Here is a 27,824-nt window from a genome sequence, read left to right as displayed (position 1 = left end):
TGTGTTGGTATGAGAGAGACACAACGATTGGTTGCTACAGGGGTCGGGGATCAAATCCAGGTACAAGCTCTTGACCTGGAATGGAACCCACAATCCTATGCTCTATCCACTGAACAGCACTGGCCAGGGCTGCTCTGGCTTTTTGTTATTGTTAATCCTCACCGGGGATATTTTTTCATTAATTTTTAGAGAGAGTAGAAAGGAAGGGGAGAGAAAAAGAGAGAGAAACATCTTTATGAGAGACAGACGTTGCCTCCCACATTCCAGGATTGAGCCTGCAACCAAGGTATGTGCCCTTGTCTGGAATCGAACCCACAACTCTTCAGTCTGCGGGCTGGTGCTCTACCCACTGAGAAAACCAGCTAGAGCCACCCTGGTTTTTATTATTATTTTTTGTATTTTATTATAGGTTCAGAGAGGAAGGGAAAGGGGGAAAGAAAGAGAGAGAGAGAAACATCAGTAGTTACTGAGAATCATTGATAGGCTGCCTCCTTGCACACCCTCTACTGGGGATAGAGCCTGCAACCAGTATGTGCCCTTGACTGGAATCGAACCCAGGACTCCTCAGTCCTCAGGTCTTATCCACTGAGCCAAACCAGGGGGGCCATCTAGTTTTTTAATGGCAGGATTGCTCTTTCTGGTTTTATACCTTAAGATTGAAATATCTTTTTTTTTCCCCCAAAATATATTTTATTGATTTTTTTACAGAGAGGAAGGGAGGGAGATAGAGAGCTAGAAACGTCGATGAGAGAGAAACATCGACCAGCTGCCTCTTGCCCGCCCCCCACCAGGGATGTGCCCGCAACCAATGTACATTGCCCTTGGCCGGAATCGAACCCGGGACCTTTCAGTCCGCAGACTGATGCTCTACCACTGAGCCAAACCGGCTTTGGCTGAAATACCTTTTAAAAAAAATATATTTTATTGATTTTTTTACAGAGAGAAAGGAACAGGGATAGAGAGCTAGAAACATCGATGAGAGAGAAACATTGACCAGCTGCCTCCTGTACACCCCTCACCGGGAATGTGCCCACAACCAAGGTACATGCCCTTGACCGGAATCGAACCTGGGACCCCTGAGTCTGCAAACTGACGCTCTATCCATTGAGCCAAACCGGTTTCGGCAAGATTGAAATATCTTTTACACCTGACTTCTTTCCCTTCATATTGCAGTTATGAGATTTATTCATATTTTTATGCACAGCTATAAATCATTTACTTTATTAGTAGAGCATTACATTGTATGAATGTGCTGCAGCTTTTTAATTTAATGTACTTTGGTTTTATGACTGAAGCTGCTGTAAACATTACGTGTCAGTAGTGTATCTGGAGCACACATGTTCAGCTTTAGAAGTTATTTACTTACTGGTGGCTACAGTCAGGGCTTTAGTAGTTAACGGGCCAGTGCTGTGGGTTCTGGTTGCTCCCCGTCCTTGGCAGCACTGGCATATCCCGCTTTCTTCATGTTGGCTTTCTGGAGTACATGGAGTACAATGTTGGTGTGGGATCGCTCCTACTAGCATTTCCCAGGTGCCTCATGAGGATGAGCGCCTTTTGTATATTTTCTTGCCTTTATGCCTATTTGGAGAACCTCTTTTGTGAAGTTGCTGCTCATGTCTTTTACCCATTTTGTAAACAGTTTCTGTAAAAAGCCAGATAATACAACTTTTTTTGCTTGGAGGCCATCTGGTCTTGCTGGCTGCTATTCACCTGTGCTGTTGAGGTTCAGAGTGGCACATAAGTAGGTGGGATTTGATCTCTCAACGTCTGTCGGTCCTGGGGTCTGTCTTTTCCGTACTGATTCGTAGTAGTTCTTTATATATTTTAGATGAATCCCTTAACCTCTATGTGCTTTGCAGATATCTTTTTTTTAATAAGAGAAAGTTTATTTAGAAAGTCACAGAGGGCTGAAACCGGTTTGGCTCAGTGGTAGAGCGTCGGTCTGCGGACGGAAAGGTCCCGGGTTCGATTCCGGTCAGGGGCATGTACATTGGTTGTGGGCACATCCCCGGTAGGGGGTGTGCAAGAGGCAGCTGGTCGATGTTTCTCTCTCATCGACGTTTCTAGCTCTCTATCCCTCTCTCCTCCTCTCTGTTAAAAATCAATAAAATATATATTTAAAAGAAAAAAAAAAAGAAAGTCACAGAGGTAGAAGTGAGCCCTAGAAGAAATGGGCTCAGGAAACAAGTTACAGCAAAAGAAGGGCCTTGGTGCTTAGCAGAGACAGAGACAGAGATGGACTTGAGAGAGGAAAGAGGGGGGAGAGGTTCCAGCGTGCTGGGGGCTGGGCGGGGGGGGGAGGAGGGGAGCAGGGGGTGGGGAAAGACATTGGCGTGCTCTGAAGAGAGAGTCTCACAGATATCTTTTTTCTACTTTGTAGGTTGTCTTTTTGGTTTCTTGGTGGTGTCTTTGAGGAACAGATGTTTTTAATTTGCTATATAGTCCATTTTATCTGTTTTTCTTTTGTGGTTAGCACTTTTGTGTTCTGTTTGAGAAATTTTTGCTTACCTCCACATCACTATAATGTTTACTTCTACTTTTCTTTAAAAGCCTATTATTTTGCCTTCATATTCAGATCTTGTGAGAAATCGCTCACCTGGCTGAATTTCGGAAATGGAGGCATGGTGAAAATGAGACCTTAAATACACTCTTGAGAGTGGGCGTCCATTGTACAGGCTCACACGTGGGACGGGGAACCCAGCCTTTATATTTATTACTTTTAAAGTATATTTTTATTGATTTCAGAGAGAGATAGAAACATCAATGATGAGAGAGAATCATTGATCAGCTGCCTCCTGCACGCCCCCTTCTGGGGATTGAGCCCACTACTCAGCATGTACCCTTGACCGGAATTGAACCTGGGACCCTTCAGTCCACAGGCCAATTCTCTATCCACTGAGCCAAACCAGCTAGGGCACAGCTTATTTATTTAGTCCCTCCTCCGGTTCCTCATTGGCTGAGTACTATAAGGTCACCCATTTCCTCATATGTCACCTAGGTCTTGCTGTCTCCCATCGGGCCATTTATAAAAATTGTGCTGAGGCCTTTCTAGCTGACTCCACCTCCCTTATCTAGCTGAGGCAGACCCTTGGAGAGGGTTTCCACCATAATGCTGGCCCACGTGCAGTTCTTCGTTCCTACATCCTCTTCCCTCCTCCCCACGTTCTGCTTGTCCTGCGGCAATTCAGCAAATTCTATCAGAAGCCAACCATGCTGGAGATGGATCACAGAGGTCCATTTCTGTTATCTTTCTTTTTTGTGTATGATGTGAGGTAGGAATAATTTTCTCCACATTGATATCCAAACAACTCAGCTTTATTCTGGAAAGATTCCTTCTTTTTCCTGTGCAGGTGTCACCTTGGTCCCGTGAGGTGCCTACATCTGAACTCATTTCTGCTGGAAAGCGCTCGTCACACCTTCAGTTCTAGGGCTGTCATGGCCCTGAGCACAGTGTGTCTTTTCTGTTTTGCCTTTTCAGATCCCACCTCCACAGCCAGTCTGTCGTCACGGTGATAGGTGATGAGGAGCATTTTGAGGACTATGGTGAGGGCAGTGAGGCCGAACTGTCCCTAGAGACCCTCTGCAATGGGGAGCACGGCTGCGGAGACCCTGCTTTTCTCACCCCCAGGTAATGCACCCCTGCACTGGCGCACGCGTCCTCCTCCCGCTCACCCCATAGTTAGTTGTGGGGAAGTTTCCCCTTTTGGTTCATAAATTGGTAAAAGAGAATTTGTTGCATTCATTGTAATATAACTAACATACACATTCAAAATTTTATTTTTATGCCTCAATGAAAGTTAGCTGAAGTTTTCCTCATCCACTTGTATCCCCAGATTGCTCCACGTTTCTGAGGCTTCAGCTGAACCACGTGGCTCAGAGCCTGTGTTGGCACACCCAGCTTTGTGGGTTCCTTAGCCACTAGTTGTGATCTCATTATGGTTGGTAGCTGGCTTTGAGGGAAGCTATATGAATGTGTGCATGTATGTATAAGAGAACATGTAAGTTCTGCTCTGTTTTACATTAAATCCTCAGACCTTATTCCTCTTGTAGCTAAAAATGTGTACCCTTTGACCAACCTCTGCGGGAGCCTTGAACATCACAACCAATTCTTTGATTCATTTCCTTATAATTATCTGACCTCCCCAAACTGTCTGGAAAGTTCTGGCTTTGCATTGAAATATCTAAAGGGTGAGATTCACACTATGGAGCTGGCTACTCCCAGCTGTCCTTCCTCTCGGGAGGCCCTGGGAGAAAGCCAGCACTGTATCCAACAGGCAGTAGGGGGCGAACCTGCAACCCAGGTACGTGCCCTTAACCGGGAATTGAACCCAAGACCCTTTGGTGCGTGGGTTGACACTAACCACAGCCATACAGGGCTGCTATTGGTGATTTTCAGAGCGTATTAAAGCAGTTATAGTAAGTAAAACCTACCTGGAGACATGCTTTGCGCTCGCTTTGATGAGTGCTTAACCAAGGAGGAAGCAGAGTGGGCAGGCACTTCCTTCTGGGTAAGGGTACTTGACGGACCACTTTGTTTCCTCTGAGCACCTGAGCAGGAAGGAGCAGCTGTGTGGCTGAGCCCCCTGCAACGTGAGCTGGTGTGTGTCATGGGTCGTAGATGACGTTGAGGAGGTGGGTGTACAGCAGTCTGAAAGTTAAGAGTCAGAATCTTCCACAGCGTTACCTGACAATATGCTTTTGCCTGGCCAGCTCTAGCCTGTGTGGAGTCACAGGTAACCTGAACAGTCCCCGCTGTCTCCTGAACTGACACTTCTTGTCTCTCTAGCGCCGACCCGCTTGCCACCAAGCTGCACAGCATCCTCACTGATGAGGCCTTTGAGTTTTACTGTAGCCAGTGCCATAAACAAATCAACCGCCTAGAGGATCTTTCGGCTCGCCTGAATGATCTTGAAAAGAATAGGTAACTGGTGTAGAGCCGGGCCTTGCTCTGTGCTCCAGGGTGAGGGCACTCTTGTCCACAGCTGCCCCTGGCTGGTGGTCCTGAACTGAAGATGAGCATGCAGACGCCGGACTGTTCCCTAGCCCTGCCCCCGCTCCCTGCATGCGCTGAGCCTGTTTGGTGCCCTTCACCCTACTTGCTCCTGTGCATGCCGCAGCCTAATCAGCTGTTCGGGAGGAAACGAGGGAGGAGACGATCTTAGATGCTATGTATCCTGCGTAAGGAAGTCCGACTCATGAAAGTTTGTTCTTAGAGATACTTTCTTCATTTTACTGAAAGATTTCTTTAATTGGGAGTCACCTGAAACAGCATGGGAAATTTAAAGTAAGATTTGGTCTTTCAAAACATTTGCAGTCAGCTTTCAGGAATGTTGTTTTAAATCAGGTACGCAGTCTCTAGGTGAGCCCCTTTCCTGAACTTGCTTTCGTAAGGCTGCCTCAGACACCGTTTCCAGAAGAATCCAGCTTTGCTGCCCTGTTTTTAAAACAGGACCCCAGCATGTACCGCTGCTCCCTGCCCTCATGAGTCTGTTCTCTCTCCTCCATCTCCTGGGTCCAGTTTGTGTCAGACCATTTGCTCCCCTTTCGTCCCCAATACCCAGTCCCAGCTCAGGTCACAGTTTTAGGAGGATACAGATCCTTTTGCTGGCTTTTCACAACTTCACAAGCTCCAGTTACAGAAAACATTTTTGGGTACTGACATGCCCATTAAGCTTATTGTTGACTTAGCCGGTCATATGGGCAAACCCCTGGGTGGGCTACTTGGTGTGTGCTGATTAGGGCTGTGGGCTCCCAGGCAGTAATCCAGGGAGCTTCTTGGAGAAGGGGTGGAAGGGTACATAAAGATTGGCAGACATTTGAACTGCCCTGATGGTTTCAGCGTGTTTAGAGTAGTCTTCTGAAAACCACTTACACACCCCGAGGAGCCTTCCCCTTAGGGCCTCAGCCAGTGCCAGCTAGGTCTTTCTGGTGGGTCCTCGTGACCTTGGCCCTGTTGTACCTGCTGTTCTGCCCCTAGTTCCAATCCCAGTGCGTTTTACATCTTGGACACTTTTTCTTTTGTTCTGTGCAACATGCCAACACAGGCTGGAGTCCAGCAAGTGCCCAGTTAGGTGGACCCCAACATTATGGCCCATTGGCAGCTTCAGAAGGGAGCCTGGTGGATCCCCAGCAGCACTGATGAGGAACCGGAAGTGTTCTTTGAGGGGTGCCTTCCAGGCAGACTGATAAAATGTGATGTCTTGTGATCCCAAAGATCCACTGGCCTGTTTAGGGAAAACCAGTTTAACCTCTGTGTGTTATGTGGGTGCTCTGGTGAGGGGTCATTTATCCTTTTCATGTGAAGACTTACCTTCCTGATAAGTAGGTTCCAGTACAGATATGACATCTCTTATTCTCTGAAGATTTTTGACAGAGAAATTATTTTTTCCCATATGGAGACTCTGTCCCAGGACTGCCATGGTCACTTCTGCTAGGCTTTGTGGGGCAGATAATAAACTTGGACACGTGGATAGTATGGCCAGCAAATCTAGTGGGGTTTCAGCCACCCATTCCCTAAGAAAGACTCTACCAAGGTTGGTTAATATATCATTAAAGTTGTTATTATGATCAGGACACAGCTGTCAGTCATTTTCCCCTAAACACTCAGTTAAAGGTATCTGAGTCTTGCCTGTTGCTGTCCATGGAATTGCCTCCAAATAAATGTATTTGGTCATGGTTTGTGGAAGATAAAAGGTGATATAATCCAAACTATATGTGGAAGTTTTGACATCAGATACAATTTCTACTTGGTAAGCGTCAGAAGATGCTGATAGCTATCATATATTCCAGGTACCCAGGAGCCTGTGTAAAAACAATTAATTTTACAAAACTGTTATAGATGTCTGCTTTACCCAGAGGCATATTTTCAAATTATAAACCTAGTCACTAGACTGCCAGTCTACTCCCTGAGAGTGTGGTTAAATTATGGCTAACTATATCAAGGGGTCAGCCAGTAAGAGTGGAGAGAACTTGGAAGAATGTAGGAATAGCATCTATATGGAACAGCCAGCCCACCCACCTCACCCAGGGCTGACCCTGCTGTAGAAGGTGTAGTCATGGCAAACTGGATGGCAAATATGCCACTGTGGTGCCTCACGGATGGGGGGCTGTGAGAGGCGATGTTTTGGGGACCTAACATTTAGAACTTGCTGGAAATCTGCTCTCCAGCTGCCAGGAAAGCTATTCGTTGGGAGGAGTCTCACCAGTATTTTGCTACAAAACTGCCGTAGGATGCGTCAGGAGAAGCTGCTGGGCATTGGGTGCTGCTGGGTGCTGGCACCAGGGAAGCTGTCCAGGTGGGATTTCGGAGCGTGAAGTATTAGTGCCTAAGTTAAATCGATGACAACACTTTGCTGTTACAAACAGGCCCATGTTAAGTTTCATGTGGGGGCCCACTGTTTGGAGGGTAATTGGCTCCAAAAGCATTTGGGATGTGTTATTGGCCAATGGCTTAGATCCAGTGCAACCAGTTGGAGGGTCGACACGGGGGTCGGCCTCTGAACTGAGGTCCGACTGTGGATCTATTGGAAGTTTCTTTGGGGCATGAAATAACAGTTTGCTGAGTCCTTGACGAGCCCCTGAGATTGCTCCCGTGTTCCTGAACGTTTTGCTGAGTGGGCCTTTCTATGCATGGAGCTGGCCTGGCAGGCACGGTGCTGCATGCCTATGGACGCACCCCCATCCCCATATCTCTCCAGCCTGAATTTCCTGTTTCCTCCCGTTCCTCCCTGTCTGTTCTCTGACACGATTTTCCTGTTTATTTTGATTTTGCACAGTCCAACAAAGCGGCTCTCCAGCAAGAAGGTGGCAAGGTAGGAAACCATTGGTTATTTATTGAGATATTCTTCTGAACTGTCTCATTAATTATAGCTCTTTTCAAAAACATGTTTAGAAAATGCTATGTTCCAATGTATTATTATTATTATTTTTAACTTTTGAAAGTTGCTTTTCATGGTTTGAGACTAAAAATAATTCAAGGAGATGGACTGTCAAAATAATTTTCATAGCTGTGGATTGGGACCTGAATCTGTGACCAGAAAGTTTATGTTGAAAGTGTTTGACATCCCTTCTGTTTTATTGAGTATTTACCAACAAGGTCCAGAAGGGGGCCGTATCTCCATGTCTGCTGTAGAGAGAGCCCATAAAGGGCCTGATTTCACAGTCAGAAGATCTGGATCTGCCTTTTGCACCCCCTGATTCCCCAGGGTTAGAAGAGGAAGGAGATGTGCCTGATTCTTGGTTTCTAAAGAACATGTTTCTGTGGTCATTTCTTCATTCTTCAGTTTTAGATACTGTTTATTGGCTTCCTACAGTGAAAGATGACAGCACATACCTTTATCCTCTCCCCTTCTATGCTAATTCTGAAAACAATTTTCACAGGATTTATAAGAATTCTCTATAGGAAACATGTACTTTATTTCCTTTTTAACACAAGTCATTGTTTCTCCTGGAGTCAGTGATTGTCTTCATGTTTTTATTTGCTTCATCTTTTAGTTATTTATTTTTAAGTAATATTTATTCTGGGTTTTCTAAACTCTTTTTAAATTTAATTTAATTTTTAATTATTTTTTCTCTTTTTATTGATTAAGGTATTACATATGTGTCCTTATCCCTCCACCCCCACCCTCACTCATGCTCTCACCCCCCTGGTGTCTGCGTCCATTGGTTAGGGTTTTGTTTTAAATATATTTTATTGATTTTGTACAGAGAGGAAGGGAGAGAGATAGAGAGTTAGAAACATCGATGAGAGAGAGTCATTGATCAGCTGCCTCTTGCACACACCCCTGGGGATATGCCCACAACCAAGGTACATGCCCTTGACTGGAATCGAACCCGGGACCCTTCAGTCCCCTCTATCCACTGAGCCAAACCGGTTTCGACTAGGTTTTAGTTTTATTGTTGATGCTAATACAGCTGTCCCCACTCCTCACCCCTCCCCCCTGCCTATCTCTACCCAGCCCTTACATCATCTTCAGTGCTGCTCTGCCCAGCCCTCTCTCAGGGCCACAAGGCAGCCCTGGGCCTACTGGCCATTCCCTCCCCGAGTCTCTGCCCTTTGCACAGGTGTGTGCAGGCTGCATTGCTGTGGTCCTGTTTCCCCACGCACTGTGGGATCAAGATATTTGTTTCAGGTGTTGGGTCATCTCACTTCCTGATAATGTCTTCCTTTTTTTTTTTATCTCCATTTCTTTGTCCAGCATATATTCTTGCAGCATGTTGGAAAAAGAGGTACCCAGGAGATAATTCCCCCCATCCCTTACCAGGAGCTATGTTGAGACTGTGCTAGATATTGTACTCTTACAGCTTGGCTTAGTATAGAAGTCTGGGCTGTAAGTGATTTCCCTTTAGAGCACGTGTGTCAAACACAAGGCCCGTGGGCCAAATCCAGCCCGCCAGGCCTTGCAATGTGGCCTGCACCTCGCTGTCATCACTGCACTCCGCTGTCAGTTTATGACATTGTCAGTTTATGACTGTTCAGTAAACCATTCGGCCCGCGATTTAGGCTGGATTTTAGATTTTGGCCCCTTCTCTGATTGAGTTCGACACCCCTACTCTAGAGGTTTCTCTCAAACAACTGAGGGCACATTCTCTGTGCTTATTGAAGTGGTTGCTCACAGCTGGCCAACATGTGGTGTGGGCAGGCCCCTGTGTCAATAGGTCTTTTCTCCAGCCAGGCTGGCCTGTTTTCCCAGAGTGAACTCTGCCTGGCTGCCAGCTGCCAGCGTTTGGGGAGCTGTGCTGGGCCCACCGTTTAGTTTGCAGACTGGGGGTGCATTCTGTTTGTAAGCCCTGTGTCCTGAGGTCAGGGCTGCTCCTGGTCTAGGACAGTCCTTTTCAAGGGTGCGGTAGATGCTGCCCTCCCACCCTCTATGTTCATCTCTAGGCCCCGTTCTCAGGGCTCTCCGGAGGAAGCGGCTGGCTCCAGTGTCTCACTGGCTGACTGTGGCCCTCCTCTGCCCTCCAGTGCCCAGGACATTTGTTGCTCTTTTTTCCACTGATTGTTAGAGATCGGGGAAGAGCGAGGGAGGGGAGGGGAAGAGCGAAAAACATCAGTGGGAGAGAGACAAATTGATTGGTTGCCTCCCGTACACACCCTGACCAAACCTGCAACCCTGGTACGTGCCCTTGACTGGGAATCCAACCTGCGACCCTTTGGTGCGTGGGCTCTAACCACTGGACATCTCTTTTCTGATGCCATTTTCTCTTCTGTTCTCCTTGTCTTTAGGCATGTAAACATTTGTGTGTGGTGTTTTCTTCTCTCCTCTATCATCGTGAGGGCTTAGGATCCAGAGTAAGCATAGCTGCCTATCATCAGTTCACCTCCATTTGTTTTCTCACGCCTTTCAGAAAAGCATCCAAGTTTTTAAGGCTATAATCTTAATTCCAAACCACACTGTATTACAGTCTTAACACCACTTTCATAGTTTACCCCAAAGAGGCTACAGCTAGTAAAACTAAGGAAGGTAAAAATCTGAGTCATCTCCTCAGCCTCCCACCTCTGGGACACTGAGGGCCCCTGGGGTTGTTGAGGGCCCAGGCTGCCTCGACGGTTGGGCTTTGTGTCTGCTCCCTCCATGAAACACCCTCTGAGAACTTCCTTTTCCTTCACAGCACCCTTTGGTACAGAAAAGCTCAGTCTGCAGGAATGTGCACTTAGAGTTTACAGAGGCATGTTTTGTGGTCGGTACAAACATACCTTGTACAATAGATGCAGTTTTAATCTGCTGCTATTTTGCTCTTAATACCACCACCAGAATTTAAAGAAAACTCAAAATAACTGTTGTAACTTCATTCTTCACAGTGTTTTAGCCCTTTTCACGTGGCAATGTGGCTGGAGTATGGGTTTTGGAGCCACCAGCTCTGGCCTCTGTGACCTGACTTGTATCTAACATGGATGGAAAGGGCTCTGGGGTCGGTGTGCAAGTGACAACCGCAGAGCACTGGCACACAGCCAGCCTCAGGACCAGAGGGAGCGCCAGTGGCACTGCCTCAGAGCAGAAAGCAGGTCTTGACCCTGAGTGTGCTGGCACCTGCCGGACTTTACTGCCTCCCTTTGGGATGTTCAGGCATTTCCCATAGTCCCCTCTCCGGGGAGGCCTCCTAAGTAGGGTGGGTTTAAATAAACAAGACCCTCACCCACAGTGCCAAGAAACCTGGCCTTTCCCCGAAGCAGCCTCATGCTGGGGCCGCACGCTGGGTACTTGGGGACTGGGTGCAACCGCCCAGCCCTAGGTTCAGCTGCTCATAAGTGCCGTGAGTCCCTAGTAGGAGCTCAGGATTGTGTGACAGGCCCTAGGCCATAGCCCCTCCTCAGCATGGTCTCTGAGTCTGTGTGGGCAGCCTTCTATCTCAGGATTGGCACCAGGAGCTTGTGTTTGGGGTCAAAGTCACTGGAGTTTGAGAACATCAATTGAACAGAACATGGTGGCCCTGCCCTTAGGGTTCAGTGTCCTTCAGGGAATGAGATGAGATCCAGGAGGTGCTCCTGTGCCTTAGCCTGGGCACATTTAAGGGACTTGTGGTCCCCAGGGACGAAGATGCCCTTCTTTTCTGTTCCCCTTAGAACATTTTTGGAGTCAAAAAAACTTAAAGAAATGTACAAGCTAAGTCAGCACTAAAAAGGAAATAGAAGGTGATACGTTTTATAAAGATAATGTAGAAAATTTCAATGTGATTTTTAATAGTATATTTTTGAATCCTTACCTTGTGCTATGTCCTTATCGGAGCTGTTTATATATTAAAAACCTCATTTAAACCCCATAATAGCCTGCAGATCCCCATTTTATAGGAGAATGAGTTTCAGAGAGGGTGAGTAGCTTTTTCAAGGTCACACAACTGAGTATCAGACTGACAACTTGGAACCTGGGTCAGTATATGCAGACTCTGTCCAAATGCTCTGAGAGTTTCACATGCACCAGGTAAATAACAGCTGATCTAGTATCACCACAACTAACAAGATCATCTCTAGGGTGACTTTGAACATGTATTTGCTGAGTACTTGCTAAGGTGCCAATGGCTGAGGACTGAAGCAAGGAGCTTCAAGAGTGTGGAGCCCCAGGGGTTTCCACAGGACAGCCGGGGCTTGTGTCACCTATGTCCTAGGTTGCACGCCACCCAGCATGGCCCACATGGCTGGAGACCTGTGCCCACTGGTGCCAGGTGCTTGACGCTGCTCTGGCAGAGGGCAGTCGGGCCTATATGCCTTTCCCAGAAAGACACCCCCCCCCAAGTCTCTCACTATTGCTGTTGTTGGAAGTACATTTGAAGTCAGATATTAAGATACATGTAGGTGACGTTGTGTGCAAAAGTCATGAACCTGAATTAGTATTTCATGGGCAGTGGAATATGAGATTATATCGTATCTCAGGGAGGAACCACGTCGTATTTTATTATCCAAGTACAAAGTACCCTTGCCCAATCAGCTGGTGAGAGAAGGCTGGACTTATCAGGCTCCAAAGAGCAGCAGGAGGACTCTCTGAACACAGAGTACAGCTGGCTTACTCTAGCCCCTCGGTAATAGTGTCCTGCCCAGAGGTCCCAGGCTGCTGGGACCTGCTTTTCAGACTGACCTAGAAATGCTCATACTTGAAGAACTTGCTTTGGTCTCTCACGTCGTCTTTCCTCTCTTCGTTCTGGTGAAAGACTTTCTCTGGACTGGGCTGTTGTTTCTTTTCCACAGGCACCTGCATCAGTCAGGGGCTCTGACCATGGAGGCCCTGCAGGACCCTCCCCCAGACGCCCTGGAGGGCATGGAAGAAGACATTGCGGACAAGGTAGGCCCTGGAGGGGGACACCAGAGGACACCTGTGGACAGCAAGGTCCCAGTCTCACGACTTGTGCTCAGGGTGTGGACCCACATTGGGGTGTATTTGTTGAGGGGACCAGGCCTCATCCTGGCAGGCAGAGCACATCAGCAGTGACAGCCACAGAGTTAGTTAATTCGGTCCTCTGCCAGCCCTGCCCGTCTCTAGCATTTCACATGCAAAGATAGAGGGGACCGAGGTGATGGGAACAGAACAGTGAGCGCCAGTGGCTATCAGCCCATATTTGTAGTGTCCGCTCAGGGTGCACTGACTCAGACCCAGCTCACCGGGCCATGAGGCAGGATTTAGGGGCACTGGAGGTTTATGGGGAGGAGAGCGCTCGCCCAGCAGTGACGGCAGAATTAAAAAATGTAGAATGGGCTGTTCCCTGAGAGAAGCCTGCTAAATGGGTTATGTGGGGACAGACCCATACTTCATAAGGACCAGCTTCAGAGAGAGGGGAAGAGGAGAGTGGCAGCACCCCTGGGGCTCCACACTCTGGAAGCTCCTTGCTTCAGTCCTCAGCCATGGGCACCTGAGCAGGTACTCACCTCTTTCTGTCCCCCCTCACCTCCTTCTATGCCCTTCACCCCATCCTGTACCCTCACTCCATCCTGTTCTCCCTCTTCACCTCCTCCTGTACTACTCCCTCACCTCTTCTGTACCCTTTCCTGTCTCCCCTCACCGCCTCTCTGTAGCACCTACAATGTCTACTTTGCAGGTCTCAGTCTGTTTATCATCTGTCTCCTATCTTGTCAGTGCGCTCTCTGAGAAGAGAGGTACCAAATCTTGGGGCCTTGCTGTTCTCTGAGGCCCCTGTCTTGTGATGTCTCCAAGGGCTGGGTCTGGCAGAGAGCAGGTGCCCACGAGCCATCACAGATCCATCACAAAGGCACTGTCGGCACCTCAGGCCTCTCCAGGTCACCTGCTGACATCTGCACTTGTAGTTTTGAGGCCAGGGAGTGTCCCCGTCTATACTGACGCCTGTGGGGGCCATTCTACCTCATTTACGGGGAGAGTCTCCATAACAACATAGACCCAACTGGAGCCGAATGAACACTGTCTTGCTCCCAAGGTTGTCTACCTGGAGAAGCGCGTGTCAGAGCTGGAGAAGGACACCGCTGCCAACGGGGAGCAACACAGCCGCCTGAGGCAGGAGAATCTCCAGCTGGTGCACAGGTGAGCGGCTGCTGCGCAGAGGCTGGCTCTCACCTGGAGCTGCCCTCCATCCTGCTGCTGGGAGCCAGCCCAGGGGATGGTGCGGGGCTGCCTTTTGAGTGTGGCTTCGACTTAGTACTGTCTCCAGCCCGTGTAGGGCCTCAGAGGAAAGAGTGTGGAGAGAGTGCCGCCTCACCCCTCCCTCAGGAGCAGCTGAGGCCAGCACCCGCACTGCCTGCACAGAGTGCCCGGGGAGGGAGCCTGATCTCAGGGGTGGCAGAGGCTACAAGGTGAGAGGAGCATTCTGGGTTCTAATGTGAGGCCCTGGCTTGTGTCCCACTCTGAGAGCCCATCCAGGGGAAATAGTATCAACCACAGGCCTTCGGTCCTGGACACGGCTCCTTGGCTTGGAGAGTTGCTGTGAGTTGCTCACTCCCCTCACATCATCTGGTTCCATCTTTACGATCCCTGTGAGGCAGATACTACTGTTCCCATTTTACCAAAGAGGAAACCAAGGCGAGGAAAATCACATGATTGCCAGGGCCTCAGACAGCAAGAGGGGGCTTTGGGAGTGAGAGCCAGTGCCTTCAGAGCCCTCTGCTTTGGAAGCATGACCTGTCCTCACAGATACTTCGCCATAGAAACCAGCAGGAACCGCTGGATACATGGTGGGATGCACAGTCTGATTCTGAGAGTGAGAGTATAGACGTGTGAACTGAGGAGAAACTACTGTTACTACCCACTCCTGTTGTGCAGGCTGTATGGAATACCATGTGAGTTTCAGCAGTCACTCTGTGTAACCTCGTGCTGCTCGCAGCAATGTGCTTGTGCGGACTATGAGAGAGGAGCGTGGCCCAGAAGCATCAGCTGCCAGGCCGGGCTGCCCAAGGCATCTGGTGTGGAGGCCAGGCAGAGGGGAGTCCCGAGGGGCCTTGGAGGCAGGCAGCATGGTGTGTGGGATCTCCACAAAAGGTCCCCCCGCCGGCTGCCGGAGCCGAAAGCTGGCTCTGCCACACACTCCGGCTACAGGCACGAAGAGCCCGTTTTCGAAGCCTTGTTTTTGCACCCAGGACCTGGACAGGTGGACTCGGAGTGCTTTTAATAGCATGGGACGTAGGCCCGCACACTCCCATGGCATTCGCATCATAGTCTCAGGGTTATGCTTGGTTCCTGTCGTAATGCTTTCATCCTGGATGCTACTGATGACATCACTTTATTTTCTTTTACTCCTCACCCAAGGATATTGTTCCATTGGTTTTTAGAGAGAGTGGAAGGGCGGGAGAGGCGGGAAGAGAATAACATCGTATGAGAGAGACACATTGATTGATTTCCTTCCACATGCCTGGGGCTCGAATCTGTAACCCAAGTATGTGCCCTTGACTGGGAATTGAACCCATGATCCTCTGGTGCACAGACCAATACTCTTATCACTTAGCCACGCCAACCCGGGCCACATCACTTCAATGGAGTTAAAACTAGCTCTTGTGCAGTCGAGAGCCTCTCGGGGTTTTCACAGGGGGCGGCCGCAGTTCCTGCGGGGGTTTCTCTGTGTTGGCCCCGTTCCTAAACAGCGTGCTTCTGATGCCGTCTCTTGGCGTTGAATTCCACATGCTGCCTCTGCCTTTGGTTCTTTGTTTTCTGGGTTCCCTGTTTTTCTTCATATTGTGAGGACATCACCCACTGTTGCCTGGGAAAGGGTGCATAGCAACAGGTCCTTTGAGACCTTGCACATCTGAGACTGACAGCGGGGCCGAGGCTGGGATTCTAATTGGAAGTGGGTTCCCTGAGAGCCTGATGGCCCTGCTGCCTCCAGTCTGAACTGTGGGTGGGATGCCTGGCCCGCTGCGTAGCCTGTTCGCATCCTCAGCACGCGGGCTTCTGCTGTTTCCTGTGCTGGGCCCCTGCTTCTCAACCTTTAAATCTGGAACGTGTGCCCCTCAGCTTCAGGAAGATTTCTAGAATTTCTCCGGTGTCTTTCCTTTTCTCATCTATCTGAACTTCTATTCCTCAAATATTAGACCTTCTAGACCTTTCCTCCCATATCCTTGACTTTCCTATTCTTTTCTCCACCTCTATGCAATACCCTTTTTTGTCTCCAACTCTTCTATTAATTTAAAATGTTTCTCATATTTTTTAAAATATATTTTTATTGATTTCAGAGAGGGAGAGAGGAGAGACATAGAAACATCAATGATGAGAGAGAATCATTGATAGGCTGCCTCCTGCATGCTCCCTACTGGGGGATGAGGCCCACAGCCCAGGCATGTGCCCTTGACCAGAATCGAACCCGGGATCCTTCAGTCTGCAGACAGGCACTCTATCCACTAAGCCAAGCCAGCTAGGGCAATGTTCCTCATGCTTTTAATTTCTAAGGTACTTTTTCCATCTGTTCCTTCTGGGACATCACCTCTGTTTTGTGGATGTGGAATCTTAGGTCTGTTAGTTACACACGGTGTGCATTTCCTCTGAGGTCCTTTTGTTGTTAAAGCTCTCCTGTGATAGCTGGGAGTCTTTGGCCATCCGTTTTCTCTTAGGTGTGAGGCCCAAGAAGCAGACGAGAAGCCCTGTGTGCAGGGACAGCTTTGGGCTCCACGCCCCCCGTGGGCAGGGCCTGGAGCCCTTCTCTTTGGGATGGTCAGTTTCTGCCTCCTGACATATGGTCTGGGAAAGGGCCAGGGCCACGGTCCCCATCTGAATATTCCTTTGTTCGTGTGTTCTTGATGATACCTGCCCTTATCTCTGCTGATGAAATGGGTGGGTGGTTTGTACACCAGATCCTGGAGTGTCAGTGCAAGGGGCATTCAGGGGCTTGTGCCCATCAGGGGGTCTCCGGTCCACATGCAATTCTTAGTGTGGGGGGAGCAGAGCCTGGAGTGGGGCACCTCCTGCTTCAGACTGCCCCTAGCTCTGGAGCTGTGGGTGGAAGGTCTCACAGCCTCCTGTCCCTCTCGAGGAAGGGCAGCTCTCCCAGGCTCCTGGGGCGGCATCTAGCCCTGGTAGGAGGGCAGAACGTCTCACCTCCTGCCTTGGCCTTCACAGAGCCAATGCCCTTGAGGAGCAATTGAAGGAGCAAGAGCTGAGAGCTTGTGAGATGATTCTGGAAGAGACACGGAAGCAGAAGGAGCTCTTGTGCAAGATGGAGAGAGAGAAGAGCATTGAGATCGAGAACCTGCAGGCCAGGTAGGCAAGGCCGCTGCGACTCCAGAGGAGTCAGTGAGAAAGTGAAAATGAAAAGTGGGTGCTTTCATGAACAACAGCCCTACCCTCCCACCCAGGAAGGTACAGTGACTAGGAGCAAATTTTATTTTAGAAAAATTGGAAAATCTACGTGAAGAACACTGTAAAACTCTACCGAAGGCCACAAAAGATCTAAATTCAAAGAATAACCATAGATATGTTTCTCTAAATCTATCTCTAGTTAGATATTATCTCTGTCAAAGTATCAATCTTTTTTAAGGCAATTTGACAAAATTAAAATTACCTTTATGCCTCTCTAGAGGCATAAGCCTTGCATGAGTCAGGAAATCGAGAGAGAAGAGCACCTTGTACATAAAGCATACCTTGAAGGAGGTACAGCAGTCCTGTGCTGCTCGGCCCTCAAGCTAGAGCAAATGACACACGCTCATATTACACATGTGAGTGCTGGTTCTGTGAAAATACTCTTTGTACAGAAAACCCACAGATACTTAGATGTCTGTCCGCAGAAAAATGGTCACCTTAGAGTTCCCTCCCATTCTCACTCACAGAGCACCTCCACTGGTTGTCCATTGAGCCCACACAGTCAGGGGGCCCTGCTGGCCACACAAGCTAGCAGCAGGGAGGGGCACATGGTGGATGGGGTCTCATGCTGCAGGAGTGGGTGTCACAGCTTCTGGCCAAACTTGCTGCCTGCCCTGTGCACCTAGGGTCACTGGCTCTGTGTGCCTGGACCTCATCAGCCTCCTGCAGCTCCCTGGGAGTGTGATGGGGACAGAGGAGACTTGTGGTTCTTGGGGGGCTGCTCAAATCCTCAGAAGCCCTTGCAGCCCTGGGTCAGCACCCTAAGGTCAGCCCAGCACAGGGGCCTCCCCAGCATGGCCTCGGCCCATTATGGTGTATAGGAAGACACCCTCAGTGAGGGGGGCTTCAGAGCAACTTAGTGGTGAGGACAACTGGATTATGGAAAGGAACCAGGGAACCTAGAGGAAGGGCTGAGTTTATGGCCGGGACAGGGTAGCCCAGCAGAGCCTAGAGCATCTTGTGGTGCCAGGAAGCAGGGAAGTGCTCACACAAAAGCATACACACACAGTGATGGGTGCGTAGCCCAAGGACACGAGCCAACTGAAGGTCAAAGGTGGGACAGTTTGAGCAACACACTACTACTGACACCATTGGACCACAACCCAAAGTGTAACTAAATGTGATGGCTGGCAAACAGGGAGAAGACACTAACCTTCCTCACAGAGGAGGAATTACAAATAATACACGGAGATCCCCTTCCCAGGGGGTGGCGCTGAGTCCTGCCTTCCATGGAACGTGGGCTGGACTCAGTGACCGTCTTCCAGATACAGAGAATGGATGGGAAAAGTAGAACTTGACAGAGGAAACACCTGGCAGACACCTTAACCAGGCGATCCAGGTCAGCATCACCCATTTAGACTTAGGCATCACCCATTTAGACTTAGGCATCCTAATCGGATGTGATAAGAGTGGCACTTCACTTCTGTGGGATTCTTCCCCAAACCATAACCCGTCTAGTCATGAGAACACACAAGAAAGACTAGATACATAATCAAAACTGTCAAAGGAATGAAAACCAGGAAAATCCGCGAGACTGCCCAGCACATAGGAACAATGGAGACAGATAACCGCAGGGTGGTCCTGGGAGGGATCCTAGGCAGAGGGGCACTTGTGGAAAAGCTGAATTGCATCCAAGGTTTGGTGACCAGTGTTGGGGTGAGAGTGATGGGCTGTGATGAACCTGCTGCAGTGATGAGCAGATGCTTCAAGAGGAAGCTGGAAGGGTCCACGGGGACTCTGCACTGTGTCTGCAGCTGCTCTGTGACCTGAAATGATCCCCACCCCCAGAGTGTATTGAACATCTGTCCTAGTCCGCGAAAAGTTTTGGCCCAGAGCACCTGTGTGTGTGAGGGCTGGGCTGTAGGCATTGGGGAGTAGCCTCTGGATCCCTGGGAAGCCCCTATTGAGGTTTCCAAGACACTCAGCCCCCCTCACCCCAAGGAGATGAACTCCTAGGAAGTGGGTCCCAGCCTCATTCTATATCCCAGGCTGCAGCAACTGGACGAAGAGAACGGTGAGCTGAGGTCCTGCACACCCTGTCTGAAGGCCAACATCGAACGCCTGGAGGAGGTAAGCTGCCTGCCAGGAGCGGTGAGTGGGCAGGGCCAGGACCTCTGTGTGCAGTCATGCTGGCCTATGTGCTTTCCCACTCCTTCTGGATCGGGATGTGCCGAGACAAAGCCGGGCAATCACACAGCCAGCTAATTTATTTTTTTATTTTATTAATTTAAAATGTTTCTCATTTTAAAAAATATATTTTTATTGATTTCAGAGAGGAAGGGAAGGAGGAGAGACATAGAAACATCAATGATGAGAGAGAATCATTGATAGGCTGCCTCCTGCATGCCCCCTACTGGGGATGGGGCCCACAGCCCAGGCATGTGCCCTTGACTAGAATTGAAGCCGGGACTCTTCAGTCCACAGGCTGATACTCTATCCACTGGGCCAAACCAGCTAGGGCCCGTTCCTCATATTTTTAAGGGTCTGCAGGGGCATGACCAGCCAAGGGGGGCGCCACAGGCTGGGGAACTGGGCTGCTCCAAAGGCAGGCTGATGATGCCGGGCCTACCAGGCTGTGTGTGAGGGAACAAGCGCAGCTCAGGCCACTGTCCCTTTGCTGGGAGATGCTGGAGCCTGCCTGGCTCCTCAGCTTTCCCTCACAGGATCTCTGGGTCCAGAGGTTCATGCTTCACTTGACCCGAGGTTTGAACCCAGTGATATCTTGGAGGGGCTGACTTCAGCTGGACCCCTTGCGCCCTATTCTGTAGATGTTCACTGAGAGGTTTCTCCCCGTCTTCCACTTCCTGCCCCACACCGAGGTCCCACCTTCCATATGAACTACAGTCGGGCAGGCCCAGGCCCTGAGTGCATGCCTGTGTGTGCGCACCTGGCCTCTGACAGGAAGGCTCAGGTGCAGCCCTGTGGACGTCAGTGAACAGACTCGGGACACGTGCAGCTGAGGGAAGCCATGTATATGGGGTGGCAGGTGAGTATGTCCATGGCAAGTGTTGAACTTTGCAGGAGAAACGGAAGTTGCTGGATGAGATTGAAGAGTTGTCACTGCGGCTCAATGACGAGCAGGAAAACAGGAGGAAGCTGGGGGACAGGCTGAGTCATGAGAGACACCAATTCCAGAAAGACAAGGAGGCAACCCAGGAGGTGAACACAAGCCCAGAACTGTCACTTAGTGAGGTCCCAGAATCCATAGGGCCCATCGGGAGTGAGTTGGGGGCCCACTGCTTTCAGCAGGGGGGGAGAGAGGTGCTGTGTGCATGGTGGTGTTTGGGAAGCGTGGCCTCCTCCTCCTCCTCAGAAATGGCATTTAGACCGATGCAGAGGTTTGAAACCAGGGACTGGGTTGGCTGCTCACTCTGCGCTTCCACACAGCTAATTGAGGACCTGCGGAAGCAGCTGGAGCACCTACAGCTCTTCAAGCTGGAGGCGGAGCAGAGGAGGGGCCGGAGCAACAGTGTCGGCCTACAGGAGTACAACAGCCGCACCCGGGAGAGCGAGCTGGAGCAGGAGGTCCGCAGGCTGAAGCAGGTACTGCTGGGCAGACACCCTTATACCTGGAAGAAGCTTCCTGGCAGCCCGCATTGGAAGAGGGGTCTCTGGAGGGTCACAGCCCAGCAGTGACACTGTCGTGCTGCCCACCCTAGGATAACCGTAACCTGAAGGAGCAGAACGATGAGCTCAATGGACAGATCATAAACCTGAGCATCCAGGGCGCCAAGAACCTCTTCTCCACATCCTTCTCTGAATCTCTGGCCGCAGAGATCAGCTCCGTCTCCCGCGATGAGGTAATGTATCCACTCTCCGAGGCCTAGGGCTCTACCGTAAATGCCCACAGTCTCAAGAGAAAAAAAGAAAGTGCCCATAGTCTGTGCCCAGTGCCCACCTCTTGCTTCTCCCACAGCTCATGGAAGCAATTCAAAAGCAGGAAGAGATCAACTTTCGCCTGCAGGACTACATTGACAGGATCATCGTGGCCATCATGGAGACCAACCCGTCCATCCTGGAGGTCAAGTAGAAGCAGGCAAGCCCAGCTCAGGCTGATTCTGGACTCCACCAACACCCCAGCGATGGCCACGGCACACATGGGCCAAGAATAGCAGGTCCCATGCCCACTGAGCCCAGAGCACACAGCTGAGCTGGGCACATGAAGATGGGGTGGTGGGAGAGGGAGAGGAAAGAAGCCTTTGGTGTGGAGCCCACCGCAGATGCAGGTGGCATTGGGCCTGCTCTCAGCTCTGGCCTTCCCCGGCCCCCCTCCTCTGCAGAGATGTGAGCGGTGTCTTATGCTGGGATGAGCCTCTCCATGAGCTCCCTCGCGCGTAGTAGACCCTCCCGTTATCCCGCTCTGTCAGGGAAGAAAAGGAAATGAAGGAAATGGGTCCCCGCCTGGGGTGCAGCTATCCGCGTCTGCACAGGCATCCTGGTCTGGTGCCACTCAAGTCCTGGGCCATCTAGAGGCCCCAGGACCCTTGCACCAGATGTGGTGGCATGTGAAAGGAAGACAGGCAGTGAGGCCGGTGCGAGCCAGGGTCTGACCAGAAGCTGTAGCCCACCCCTCTGTTCCCCCAAGCTTCTCTGAGGCTATCTCCCTGAGCTGCTCAGGTGTCCCCCAGCCAGAAGGGGCATCTAGTCCAGCTTCAGGCCCAGGGGCTTCCAGCCATGCGTCCATCCTCACAGTTGGACCCTCTACCATAACCTTTGGGAGCTCTGATCTTCCTATGGGAGCTGGGGCCTCTGCTCTGAAATCAGGGCTTCAGAGTCTAATGGTGTGGGATGTACTATCTGGAAGGGTGGACATTGCCAGATCCCTCTGACTCCTGGCGCATAGACAGAGCCAGGCTGAGGTGCTGCCTCCCCAGGGGCGTGGCCTTCCTGGCCTCCTGGATTACCCCATCCCCTGTGCAGATTTTGCTGCCTTGGGTGAAGTCCACTCTCCCGGGCCAGAGTCCAAATGTTTCTTCCAGGAGTCCGAAGTCATTAGAAGTCATCCTTCTTCCCCAGCTACATTCTGCAGAAGGCCGAGCAAGGCAGGCTGTCCAAGGACACAGATCAAGAACAGAGAACAAGGCCTTCCCAGCGGCTTGGGGGGTCTCTTGCCCAGCTCTCCATGACCACTGCCCAGCACCTGTGCTGCCAGGAGCAGCAGTGTCACCCCACAGGGTTGCTGGGCCTGCCGCCCACCTTAGCCGAGCACTGGCCAGGAGCCTCCAGGCACTCCCCAGTGGGCCAAGACCCACCACAAACTGGCTGCTGTTGTGTGTGACTGAGTATGGGAGGTGTATGCATGTGTGTGTGCGTGTAAGCATGTGTGTTGCCCTGCATCCCTCCATCTTCTACATGGCCCACCTTCTACACTAAGACTTAAGACGTTGCCTCGTATTGTATATTTTGGGGAAAGCCTTGGGTGTAAATCAGTGTAAACTTGGAGGAGAGATTTTTCTATCATGTAGAGTAGGTATTTTTTATAGATTGAAGGTTGATCAATTTTTTAATACTTCAAGAGAGAAAACTATCTGTGTATACACATGAAATATATATATATATGTATGTATGTATGATAATAAATATGAGAACTCTGCTTTCTGTGCCCAGCCTCACCCTGCTGACAGCCTTGAGTCTGTTTCTGTTTCTGTTTGTTTCTGCAGTACTGTAACTAAAGACAAATTGCCCAGAGATGTTTCACACAAATACCCAGGCACTGACTTGCACACTGACCCTATTTTCATCTTCTCAAGAAAGACTCTTCCAGCCCTCGCTGGTTTGGCTCAGTGGATAGAGCATCAGTCTGCAGACTAAAGGGTCCCAGGTTCAGTTCCAGCCAAGGGCACATGACTGGGTTGCATACTCGATCCCCCCCCCCCCCCAGTGGGGGGCATGCAAAAAACAGCCAATCAATGATTCTTTCTCCTCATTGATGTTTCTATCTATTACCTCTCCTTCCCTAAAATCAGTAAAAATATTTTTTGGGGGAAAAAAAAGACTTCCAGGCAGAGTGACGGCGGCCTGGATACAGAAGGGCAAAGCTAGGACAGTGTCACCACAGATTAACGCTGTAGTGATCACACACAGTCTGCTCCTTTCCCTGTGGGGCCAAGAGGTGGTGTGCAGTGGGCCTGGCTCGCACCCCCTGGTGGTGGTGGAGGTACTGGGAACCATGTACCATCTGAATTCAGACAGCAGGAGGTGACCTAGTCAAGCCGCCCCTCCTGGTCCTGGCCTCGCTGTAAACCTCTGAGGTCCCAGGATGACACCTGCAGGCTGGGCCCCCAGCAGAGCTTGTCCAAGGGCACTCCTGGAGCAGGGCCATGTGGGGCCATGAGATCATGGTAGGACCTGGCTGCCAACATGACACCCGGGGCCAGCTGGGCCGAGTGGGCAGCATTGCAAGTCTCGGGTTCGTGAACAAGCTGTTCCCATGGGGCATGTAATCGGCCCCAGACACGGCCATGTACACTACTCAAATCAAAGGCACAGAAAAGGCTAAGACCCCAACAGGCTTGGGCTTGAGGGGAGGGACAAAGGGGAGGCAGGCTGGGAGGAGAGCTCAACTGCCACCAGTCTCAGGGACACCACCAAGAAGGTTACTAACGGTAAGTGACCGAATCTGACTTGGAAGGAGTTAGCTAAAAGTCTCCCAAACTGCATCTCCCCCTTCCCCCTTACACCGAGCTACCTGCATGCCAGCCACAAATGGAGAAACTGAGGACCTTCCCCCATCCACCCAGCCAACATAAAGGAGCTGAGCTCGGGTTTGCTGGCCCCAGCTGCTTTCCATGGGGTTGATGACCTGAGGGTGGTGATAGGTGGATACAGCCTCCCCAGCAGCAAGCAGGGCCGGAGGCCTCATCAGTGAGGGTGTAGCAGGACTCCAGGGGTCCCCAGAGTGTGGCCTGGGAGCCGTAGACACTGGGGTGGCACTAAGAAGCTTGGGAAGGTGTGGTTCTGCCTGGAGCCAACCTTCCACCAGGATTCCCAGGGAGGGCCAGGACAATGTGGAGCACACGGCCCTTATCTGGTCTGTCTGGTCTCCACCTGTGCTCCTGGTGCTTAGAAGATAAAGCTCCCCCGGGCCACCGTCAGAGAGATGGTGAACTTGCACCAGGCCACGCATTGGGCCCAATCCTGGCCAATAGGGCAGCTTTGTGCTGGAGCCTCGGGCTTCCGGGCCCACTCCATCACTGTGGGGCGCCAAAGCACTGCCTAGCCAGGTTTAGAAAGTCAGCGGGGGGTCCTAGATCAGCGGGTATCCTAGAGGGCCTGTTCCCAGCCCTGCTGCAGAGGGATCTCTGATGGCCCAGGAAGAGGCCTCTGCTTTGACGCCGGATGACACCTGCCTCCCACCTACCCTGTCTGGTGCCTGCAGGACCCATCTCTGCCTAGAAGGAGAAGCTGGAAGTGGGGAGGGGTCCCCTCCATCAGATGAGGCCAGAGCCAGGAAGGGGAGGTGGGGAGCTGCTTCCTCATCTTTACCCCACTGAGGCCTGCCAGGCCTTACCGTTCACTTCCGCTCTTCACACCTGGTGGCTCCCAGGAGCTAAAGTCCCTGCCCTGGCCCTGCAGGGAGGAGTCTAGCCCCATGGGAAATACTTGGGATGAAACAAAGGATGAAAACATTGTAAATGGATACAGGGCAGTGTTTGGCTGCTCCCCGGGATGAGCTACCTGGAGAGTTTCTCCAGGGTCAGGATTGGGGGCAGGGGGCCTGGGCAAACCCCAAAGAGTGTGCTGGAGGGGGCCACAGTGGGACATGTGAAGCCAGTGCCAGTGTCAAGGCAGGCCTGAGTGCATCCCTCCCATTGGGGGGATGCTCACGCCCAACCCTGAAGTACCTGGCCACAAAGCTCCCCTCTCTCCCGCAAAGTGGTCAGTTCTGAAGTGCAGAGCAAGGCTCTGACCCTTCCCTGAAAGAAGACTGACTGACAGGCCCTGGTTCCTCCAACTGTCCCATGTGCACTGCCTGGGCCCTCAGCTCCGGCCTGCTCCAGCTCGTCCCCACTAAAGAAAGAATACCTGGCCCTCGCTGGTGTCACACAGTGTCTAGTAGGGGTGTCGAACTCAATCAGAGAAGGGGCCAAAATCTAAAATCCAGCCTAAATCGCGGGCCGAATGGTTTACTGAACAGTCATAAACTGACAATGTCATAAACTGACAGCGGAGTGCAGTGATGACAGCGCGGTGCGGGCCACATTGCAAGGCCTGGCGGGCTGGATTTGGCCCGCGGGCCTTGTGTTTGACACATGTGGTCTAGAGGATCAGTGTCTAGAGGATCAGTCTGCACAACGAAGGGTCTCAGGTTCAATTTATGGCACATATCTGGGTTGCAGGTTCAATCCCCAGCCCCGGTCAGGGTGCATGCAGGAGGCAATGTGTGTCTCTCCCTCCCACCCCCACCCCACCCCACTTCTCACTCTCTCTAAAAATTAATGGGAAAATATCCTCAGATGAGGATAACAAAAGGGAAAAAAGGAGTACCTGTCTTTGCCCCCAGATGCCCCAGGACCTGCTCCTCCACCTGCTGGCATTTCAGAGATGCACAGTTGAAGGCTCAGAGAAGGACCCTTATATTTTAACTGTGAGGGCATCTCACAAAGCAGGCAATTGATTACGGGTCATTCCATAAAATCAACCAGCACATGAGTCTCTCCCAACACAGGTGCACTTTGGCCTGCCTCTGGCCTTGGGTCCCACATGCCTGTCACACCAATGAAGGTTCCTGTGTCTCCATCCTGCTAAATCTCTGCTCCACAGGGCATCTGGCCATGTGTTCACTGCTGTGTCTCAAAGCCGAGGACAGTGAGGGTACAAGTAGATTTGCACAGGAATGGTTGAATTAATGATCTTTCTGCTTGACCCTTCCTACCCCTTCTCTAGGTGGGTTCACACTTCCCTCCTCTTTCTCCCTTCATAGGATCTATCTCTGTACCTTTTTAAATACATATTTTTATTTCAGAGAGGGAGGAGAGATAGAAGCATCAATGATGAGACTCACTGATTGGCTGTCTTCTGTACCCCCCTATTGGGGATCAAGCTTACAACCTGGACATGTGCCCTGACTGGGAATCGAACCCTGACCTCCTGGTTCATAGGTCGACGCTCAACCACTGAACCACTCTGGCCGGGTTATCTTCTACATCTTTAGAGTTGTGAGGGTACTGGCTGGGATGGTACTGGTCAAGGTCTGGGTAGTCAAAGGTCACTTACCTTCTACTCTCTATTTATTTAAAATTTACATCTGTGTGCCTCAGAATATTTAAGATGATCACAAGTTGACTCTACAGATGTGTCCCTCATCTTGCTGCTCCGGTCCTCCTGCAACCCACTCCACATCGAACCCATTCTTTCCAGCTCCCTGCTGGGACAGTACACACCTCGACAGACTAGAAGACTCCTCCCAAGACCTTCTTCTGGTGCCGGGGCTTTCTCCCCCACAACAGGCCTTGGTTCCTTACTGGGGAGGGCTAGGATGCTCCTGCTCTCTCCTTACCCCCTGTATGGCCTGGCTCTTCCGAAATCTGCAGTGAGCTGGCAGGAGCATGGGCTACCTGATCGCTGGCTCAACACCAACTTCCTTTTATTGAGAGGTTCCAGGGTTGTGGACACAACCAGTCTTGGCACAACCACCCCCAGGCAACCACCCCCGATCTGCCCCGAAAACAGTCTCAGGGAAGGGAAGCAGTGGGAGTCAGCCCTTGACTCAGTCCTCTCAGCCACACATGGGCAGAAGCCTCGTCACCTTAGTGCAGGAAAGGAAGCTGGGGGTGGGCTGAGTCACTATGGCCCAGTGCTGCAGGCAGCTGGTTTACCTTGGGGCCTTCAGGAAGCAGCGTCTTGGTTGCAGCTGAAGCCCAAGTCTCTACATTGGGACCCTGCGGCATCTGGAGGGTAAGACGGAAGCTTCCCTGGGGCTGGAATGTTCTCCCAGAGCAGACCCCTGCCCCTGTAGGTCATCCTGAGGTCAGCTTAGCCTTTGTGGGCGCTGGAGCAAACATTACCCAACCTCCTATTTGTCAGACTCCACTCCATCTTGAGGCAGAATTGAACCACAGCCAAACACTCCCTGAATCTTAGCTGATGGGCTTCGCTTCTGTATCTCCTTCTGCATGGCCAGTGCCTTCCCACGAACCCCATGTGTCCCTGAGTGCTAGAGTCCTTGGGGCTCTGCATCTCCTCTTCCCACTGCAGCCTCTCAAGTTGCGTCTGGTGAACTGGTGACTCAGTTTTCCTGCAAGTCCTGCTGCCTCCAGGGCATGTAGGCAACAGAGGGCAGAGGGCTCCAATTTGGTGGCAGCAGGATGTGAGTGACCTCAGGGGTGCACAAAAGGAACTTTAACGGAGACTGAGCCTGAGGAGGCTCTCTTGTGCAGGGGGCGGGTTCCGTTCAGAGGCCTCTAAGGAGTAACACCAGCTTCCCTGGTGTCAGGACTTCCTTCCCGCTAGGCCCTGGGCTACTAGTTCTGGGGTGGTATCTCATTTCGTCCTCCCACTGGCCCAATTAGTTATTAGTTTCCTTCTCTTAACGAGGAGGAAACTGAGGCTCAGAGAACTTGCCTCTAAGTGATTTCTCAGCCA

The 27,824-nt window shown here is 51.0% G+C and overlaps 1 protein-coding gene across 3 annotated transcripts in view; it reads left to right on the top strand.

The window, feature by feature from the left end:
- Positions 1-22,833, top strand: part of RAB11FIP3 (RAB11 family interacting protein 3) — a 96,334-nt gene extending 73,501 nt beyond the window's left edge. The window contains exons 5-16 of one of the 3 annotated variants that reach the window (XM_084880491.1): positions 3,479-3,628; positions 4,787-4,921; positions 7,776-7,811; positions 12,680-12,773; positions 13,879-13,982; positions 17,001-17,141; positions 19,229-19,310; positions 20,262-20,399; positions 20,628-20,783; positions 20,900-21,040; positions 21,157-21,276; positions 22,257-22,833. In XM_084880491.1, coding sequence (XP_084736617.1) covers positions 3,479-3,628; positions 4,787-4,921; positions 7,776-7,811; positions 12,680-12,773; positions 13,879-13,982; positions 17,001-17,141; positions 19,229-19,310; positions 20,262-20,399; positions 20,628-20,783; positions 20,900-21,040; positions 21,157-21,270 — 1,291 coding nt within the window. In that variant the 3' untranslated portion in view covers positions 21,271-21,276; positions 22,257-22,833. Of the gene's footprint in view, positions 1-3,478; positions 3,629-4,786; positions 4,922-7,775; positions 7,812-12,679; positions 12,774-13,878; positions 13,983-17,000; positions 17,142-19,228; positions 19,311-20,261; positions 20,400-20,627; positions 20,784-20,899; positions 21,041-21,156 lie in introns of all 3 variants that reach the window. The other 2 variants (XM_084880493.1, XM_084880492.1) reach the window with 2 other exon arrangements.
- Positions 22,834-27,824: the final 4,991 nt, after the last annotated feature.

The sequence above is a fragment of the Pipistrellus hanaki genome (genome assembly GCF_964339955.1).
Source record: "Pipistrellus hanaki genome assembly, chromosome: 4".
NCBI lineage: Eukaryota > Metazoa > Chordata > Mammalia > Chiroptera > Vespertilionidae > Pipistrellus > Pipistrellus hanaki.
This window is presented reverse-complemented; position numbering and strand designations above follow the sequence as displayed.